This window comes from Lethenteron reissneri, unplaced genomic scaffold (assembly GCF_015708825.2).
Source record: "Lethenteron reissneri isolate LAM-NWPU_2019-01 unplaced genomic scaffold, ASM1570882v1 scaffold_1643, whole genome shotgun sequence".
Taxonomy (NCBI): domain Eukaryota; kingdom Metazoa; phylum Chordata; class Hyperoartia; order Petromyzontiformes; family Petromyzontidae; genus Lethenteron; species Lethenteron reissneri.
The window spans coordinates 29,955-37,500 of record NW_026891381.1 but is presented as its reverse complement, the minus strand read 5'-3'; the positions used below and the strand labels follow the sequence as shown (position 1 = coordinate 37,500).

Below are 7,546 nucleotides of genomic sequence, written 5' to 3'. Positions count from 1 at the left end.
ACGTCGCTCCATCTCCGCAGGTGCGACCTGGTCGTCGATGATGACGACGCTGCTGCTGCTGCTACTACTACTGCAGCTGCTACTGCAGCTGCTGCTGCTGCAGCTGCTGCTGCTGCTGCAGCAACAGCCACCGGCGCTATCGTCACTGCCATCATCACCAGGTATCGTCACCAGCTATCACCACCGCCTCTTATCATCACCGCCATCATCACCACCGCCACCCTTACCATTATCTCCCACCCTCACCACCACCTCCCCACGCTCTCCCCACGCTCACCACCCTCACCACCACCCTCACCACCACCCCCCTCACCACCACCCTCACCCTCACCACCTCCCTCACCACCTCCCTCACCACCACCCTCACCACCACCCTCGCCCACCCTCACCACCACCCTCACCACCACCCTCACCACCACCCCCCTCACCACCACCCCCCTCACCACCACCCTCACCCTCACCACCACCCTCACCACCACCCCCCTCACCACCACCCTCACCCTCACCACCTCCCTCACCACCTCCCTCACCACCACCCTCACCACCACCCTCGCCCACCCTCACCACCACCCTCACCACCCTCCCCACCCTCACCATTGTCTCCCACCGTCGCCCACCCTCACCACCACCCTCACCACCAAGCTCACCACCCTCACCACTCTCCCCACCACCCTCACCCACCACCATCACCACCACCCACCACCACCACCCTCACCACCCTCATCACCACCACCCCCACCACCCTCGCCACCTCCCCACGCTCTCCCACAGGTGCTCAAGGAGATGGGTGGCACTGGGCTGCTGTCTGCGCTGTCGGACCCCTCTCTGCCTTCATCTCTGCTCACCAACGCCAGCCCCCCCGTTCAAGAGCCACGCGCCAGCGGAGGCAGCACCAGCGGTCGCACCAGCAGGGGTGGTGGTACCAGCGATGGTGGTGGTGGTGATGATGATGGTGGTGGTGGTGGTGCTTCTGGAGCTGGGTCACTCGGGGCTCATGGCCGCCTGCTCGCCCGTGCCGCCCATGTAACGTAGTCGCGGCGACGGCGGCGTCTCACACCTTGTTGTTGTTGTGTGTTGTTGTGTGTGTTGTTGTGTGTTGGTGTGTTGTTGTCCTTCCTCCGACGAGCGCAGTTTGGCTTGCTGCGTTACGGCGGTGCGAAAGCCGTTCCACGCGTACACACACCAACAACTACCTACACAACAACAACTACCTACGTACACACCAACAACTACCTACACAACAACAACTACCTACACAACAACAACAACAACAACTACGTACACACCAACAACTACGTAGACACACCAACAACAACTACGTACACACCAACAACAACTACGTACACACCAACAACAACTACGTACACACCAACAACTACGTACACAACAACAACTACGTACACACCAACAACTACATACACAACAACAACTACGTACACAACAACAACAACAACTACGTACACAACAACAACTATGTACACACCAACAACTACGTCAACAACAACAACAACAACTACGTACACAACAACAACTACGTACACAACAACAACTACGTACACACCAACAACTACGTACACAACAACAACTACGTACACACCAACAACTACGTACACACACCAACAACTACGTACACAACAACAACAACAACTACGTACACAACAACAACTACGTACACAACAACAACTACGTACACAACAACTACGTACACACCAACAACTACGTCAACAACAACATCCGCCGTTCACCACTAAGTGGCAGTGACAGCGCTTGTGCCAGGCTAGGTGCACGTTGAGGCCACCACGTGAAGTGTCAAACGCCCCCCGCCGGCAGGAGGTCACGTGGCAGACCCAGCTGGTGCCACGTGTCGACTGAGATGACTGGCCGATGCACCACCTGTGCCAGGCTAGGTGCAGGAGGTCACGGGGCAGACCCAGCTGGTGCCACGGGTCGACTGACCGAGACGACTGCCCGATGCACCAGCTGTGCCTCCCACTGTGCCAGGCTAGGTGCACGCAAAAGACAAAAATCCCCCGTATAGCCTGAACAGGCTGTCGGGGCAAATGCTTGCTGCTGCTGCTGCTTAGTTGAGTTGGCTCTGCAAGCGTGCGGTGGTGGCGGTGGTGGTGGTGGTAAACGTCGCACTGTGTGTGTGTGTGGCAAGGCCGTTGTCCGTGAGCTTTTGTCGGAGGGGAAAAATGTTTAGCTGCCAGAGTGTGTCACGCCGTGTCCGTCTTTCTCGCTGTCTCTCTTGTTGTTTTTCTCGCTCTGTCTTTGTCTGTCTCTCTGTCTGTGTGTGTCTCTGTGTGTGTGTGTCTGTCTCTGTGTGTGTGTTTGTATGTCCGTCGACTCGATGGTTGCGTGATGATGATGGATGCACTGAGTCGGTTCGGATGGATTTAGAGTTCCACGGTTCAGCCACACGTGACGAATTAGCAGCAGGCAAGATTGTCCGGGTGTGTAGTGTGTGTGTTGTGTGTGTGTGGTGTGTGTGTGTGGTGTGTGTCCAGTGTGTGTGTGTGTGGTGTGTGTGTGTCCAGTGTGTGTGTGTGTGGTGTGTGTGTGTCCAGTGTGCTGTGTGTGTGGTGTGTGTGGTGTGTGTGTGTGTGTCCAGTGTGCTGTGTCATGTGTGTGGTGCGTTGTGTGTGTGTGTGGTGCGTTGTGTGTGTGTGTGGTCCGTTGTGTGTGTGTGTGTCTGTGGTGCCTTGTGTGTGTGTGGTGTGTTGTTTGTGTGTGTGTGTGGTGTGTTGTTTGTGTGTGTGTGGTGTGTTGTTTGTGTGTGTGTGGTGCGTTGTTTGTGTGTGTGTGGTGCGTTGTTTGTGTGTGTGTGGTGCGTTGTTTGTGTGTGTGTGGTGCGTTGTGTGTGGTGTGTGTGGTGCGTTGTGTGTGGTGCGTGGTGTGGTGCGTTGTGTGTGGTGCGTGGTGTGTTGTGTGGTGCGTTGTGTGTGGTGCGTGGTGTGTTGTGTGGTGCGTGGTGTGTTGTGTGGTGCGTGGTGTGTTGTGTGTTGTGTGGTGCGTTGTGTGTGTCTCTTCAATGATGTGTAATGTGTGAGTATGAATGTACCTATTGTCATTTTAACACAGACGCTTTCGCTACCAATGTCATCCGTAATTGAGGTTGTGTTTTTTTGGGGTGGGGGGGGGGTGTGGGGTCTTAGATCGTGTAAGTATATGAATGTGTCGTTAAACCCGCCACCACCCGACACAGCCACCTAGTGAACGTGAGTGTCGTGTGAATAGCACGGGGCCGGTTCGTCACGATCACAGCACACAGCCTAGTGTAGTGTATAGTGTAGTGTATAGTGTAGTGTATAATGTTGTATACTAGTACAGCACTAGTGTGTAGTGTATAGTGTAGTATACTAGTACAACACTAGTGTATAGTGTAGTATACTAGTACAGCACTACACCGCCTGTGTTGGAGATGTAGTGCTGTACTAGTATACATTATACACTACACACTAGTGCTGTACTAGTGTAATAAAAGGACTCGAACACTTCTTTCTGTCTTCGTGTCTTTATTCAGGTTCACGTCTTTACCCACACGGCACTCTGTTATAACTCCTGTATTTGTAGCCCCCGGCTATTCACTGCTATTATAGCTTCCTCTCCCCTCTGACTCTCTGCTTCATCTATTGTAACCTCCTCCCTGCAGACTCGCTGCTACCCCTATGCAGACTCCTGCTGCTACCCCTATGTGCAGACCCTCTGGCTGTCACTGTATGCAGACCCGCTGCCCACCCTCTCTGTGCAGCCCCGCTGCTGACTGCAGCCTCCTTGCTGCTTCGGGTCGGTCACCGCTGGCCAACGGTGCCGATCCTCGCTTCCCCCGTGTTCGTGGCGATCTCGCCACACCCCGCTTCGCCCTACGTGGCCTTCCTCTGTTCCTGGCTCCCCGTCACTCCCCTTGCTCTTCCGGTTCCCCCTCCTTCTATACTCAATCCCTCTCCCCCCACGTGACCTAACTCCTCCCCCCCTGACGGCACCTCAAAAGGGCCGTTTACAACCGCATTACATCACCCTCCCCCCTAAAGAAAATCCAGCCGACCTCGGCTGAATTGCAACCTGAAAAGCAATGCGGGTGTAAAGGGCCAACACGCAAAAAGACACGAAGCATTGAAGAACATTATAACAATAACACAACACAACACAATCTAACGAAACGTGAGGGATTTCGAGCGAGTACGGGTAGCCGGGCCGTCCCGGACGGTCGGCAGCCCACCCGCCGAGCGGGAACGTGGAAGGGTTTTAGGGGCGACGGGCGCAAGTTCTTCCGTCGCCATTGGAGGCCCGCCACTGTCCCGCTCGCGTCCAGAGACATCCCGTACTCGCGTCCGCGGAGGGATAGGAAGAGCTGCAGGTCCCGTGGGGTCTGCGGCTCCGGTCGGTGTCCCACAAGCGGAAGGTCCTCCTCCCTGCGCTGTCACGGCCGGCTTGTCTGTGAAGGGTACTACAGGCGCTCTCGCAAGGTCAGCAGACACAGGCAAGGGCGAGTCGGCAGCAACAGACCCCGGCAAGGCAACTTCGGGAGATGACGCATCCGGCCGTGGGGCAATGTATGGCTTCAACCGGGACGTGTGCACGAACCAACGCCGTGCACCAACCTGAACACGCGCCGACTGTGGGTTGGGAACCTCAATGAGGCGGACCGGACCCTGCCAAGGTCGATGTAATTTAGGAGATGTACCTGGCCGCACCTGTGGGCAATGAAGCCAGGCCAGGTCCCCCTTTTTCCAGGGACACTCCCCCTTTGAACGTCGGGCACACCGCTCATTCCTGGCCTGAGCCTTGGCAGTAGCCATGCGGGCATTTTCCCTCGCCTCAGCGACACGCCGAACGTTGTCCTTAATATACTCAGGAAGAGGCTTAACAGGCCCCCTCGCCCCGGTTCCCAACTGGTCATGAATCGGCGGCACGTTCTCACGGCCGTACATAAGGAAAAACGGCGAGTATCCAGTAGCCGCGTGCGGCGTCATGCGATACGCCGAAAGCACCCCAGGGATATGCAAATCCCAATCAGATTGGTTTTCCCCGACTGTATGGCACAGCATGGCGGACAGAGTCCGATTCAACCGTTCCACCATACCATCCGTTTGCGGGTGGTAGGGGGACGTCCGTATCTTTTTAGTTCCAAGAGCCGCACACACCTCCCCCAACAATTTAGACGAAAAGTTACGTCCCTGATCCGTAAGGAGCCTCTCCGGAGCCCCTTTGTCCATTACATACCCAAATAGAAAGGCGTCCGTGATAGACGCCGCTGACTGGTCAGGCAAGGGCCAGGCCATCGGCCAGCGAGAGAGGTACTCCACCCCCACCAGTAAATACTTATTCCCTTTAGCTGACGGCGGAAAGGGTCCCAAAATATCTAACGCCACCAACTCATTAACCCGAGATACTTTAATCGATTGTATCGGCGGAACATATGGATGTTTAGGCGGCTTACGGCGGGCACAATCGGGACACGCGCGAACGTGACCGACGACATCCGTCGTCATGCCGTGCCAATAATAGTCTCGTTGCAGCGTCAATAGGGTTTTCTGCACCCCCAGGTGTAAAAGTGTGTCACAGTGCAAAGATCTAATCAACTCATAGCGCAATGACGCAGGCACAACGAGACGCCAGTGTTCCTGTATCCCTTCCCTCCACATCAGTAACCCATCTCGGAGAGCAGTTTCCGAATTACCACCCGCACCGACTTCCTTACCCGCCCTCTCCGTTCGTTTCCGTAACGACACCAAAGAATCGTCCATCATTTGCTCCCGAATCCACACAGACCGTGGAAGACGCAAAATCCCGTCAGCCGGTCCCCCATCAACCGGTCCCGGTGTAAGCGGAGTTTCGAGAACATCCACTGCCAGCGCGACAGGCTGAGGGGGGGGCTGAGTCGGTCCACACCTATGCGTTCCCGACGCACACGCACAAGGGGATTGTTGCGGCAACCTGGACAGTGCGTCCGCGTTAGCGTGACGCACACCCTTCCGATGGTGAATTTGGAAGGAGAATTCTTGCAACGTGTCCAGCCATCTCGCCAATTGTCCGGATGGCTGGTCCATCTTAAGAGCGTACTGCAAGGCCGCATGGTCCGTTCGGACAATAAACGACCGACCGTACAGATACGGTCGAAATTGGCGGAGAAAAAACACAATAGCCAAAAGTTCCCTGCGAGTGACGCAGTAACGGGTTTCCGCGGGAGACAAAACCCGACTCCCATACGCCACCACACGCTCAACACCACCTTTTGACTGGGACAACACCGCCCCAATCCCGGTGTCACTCGCATCAGTATCCAGAATGAAGGGATGTTCAAAATCCGGATAATCCAACGTCGGCGCAGTAGCCAGTAGATCGCGCAGGCTCCGAAACGCCGCCTCCTCCGGCGGTCCCCACACAAATTTGTGCCCCTTCCCAGTAAGGAGATGCAAAGGCCTGGCGATAGTAGCGAAATTCGGAACAAACCTCCGGTAATATGAGGCGAACCCCAAAAACCGACGCACATCACCCACCGTGGCGGGGGTTGCCCAATCCTGGACACACGCAGTTTTCTCTGGATCCGTGGCCACCCCGTCCGCACTAACAATGTGTCCCAAGTATCGAACGGAGCGTTGCAGTAGATGACATTTCTTAGGCTTGAATTTCAAATTAGCAGAACGCATTCTGGCAAAAACGGCCTCCAACCGCAATAAATGCTCATCAAATGTGCGGCTGAAGACAATAATATCATCTAAATAAATGAGACATGTCTCCCACTGCAACCCCGTCAATACCAACTCCATCAATCTCTGAAAGGTGGCAGGGGCTGCATTCAACCCCATCGGCAGACAGTTAAATTGGAACAACCCCTGCGGCGTACGGAACGCTGTCTTTTCCCGCGAGGGCTCGTCAAGGGGAAGCTGCCAGAAGCCCGAAGAGAGATCTAGCGTTGAAAAAAACTTAGCCCCTGACAAGGCGTCGAGAGAATCGTCCATACGCGGCAGGGGATACGCATCTGCCACCGACACTTTATTTAACTTCCGAAAATCCACACAAAATCGTAATTTACCATCTTTCTTTTTAACCAACACGACAGGCGCGCCCCACGGGCTATTAGACGGAGATATAATATCCGCTTTCAACATGTCTTCCACTGCCCCTCGAATGTGCTCACGCTCAGCCGGACTCATCCGACGCGAGTTCAAGCGGATAGGGGCCGCGTCCCCCGTTTCGATGTGATGAGAGAGCAGCGAGGTGCGTCCCAAGTCCAAATCGTCCGAGCTAAACACATCGGAATAGCTCGCTAATAATTTATGAATCGCACAACGCTGCTCAGCGGAAAGGGCCGAATTTTCCGCACATAGTTCGGCGATCCAACGATCGTCCACCCCTCCGTCGTGTGAAACACCACCCACCAGCCCCCCGTCCGGAATGTCACTCTGAGCCGTAAACGCCGTAGTGGCGTGTGCCACAACGGTACCAGCCGGCACACACACGCTTTCAGAACTCGCATTTAACACCTGCAAAAACGGGCGCTGATCCGGACGGACAATGGTTTGCGCCCCCACCAGTGCCAATC

General features: G+C 55.4%; 1 protein-coding gene across 3 annotated transcripts in view; it reads left to right on the top strand.

The window, feature by feature from the left end:
- LOC133339188 (WAS/WASL-interacting protein family member 1-like) overlaps nt 1-1,650 on the top strand; it is a 3,832-nt gene extending 2,182 nt beyond the window's left edge. For 2 of the 3 annotated variants that reach the window (XM_061547341.1, XM_061547340.1), the window contains exons 2-3: nt 1-20; nt 772-1,650. The exon at nt 1-20 is cut by the window's left edge. In XM_061547341.1, coding sequence (XP_061403325.1) covers nt 1-20; nt 772-1,032 — 281 coding nt within the window. In that variant the 3' untranslated portion in view covers nt 1,033-1,650. Of the gene's footprint in view, nt 162-771 lie in introns of all 3 variants that reach the window. The other variant, XR_009754686.1, reaches the window with a different exon arrangement.
- Nucleotides 1,651-7,546: the final 5,896 nt, after the last annotated feature.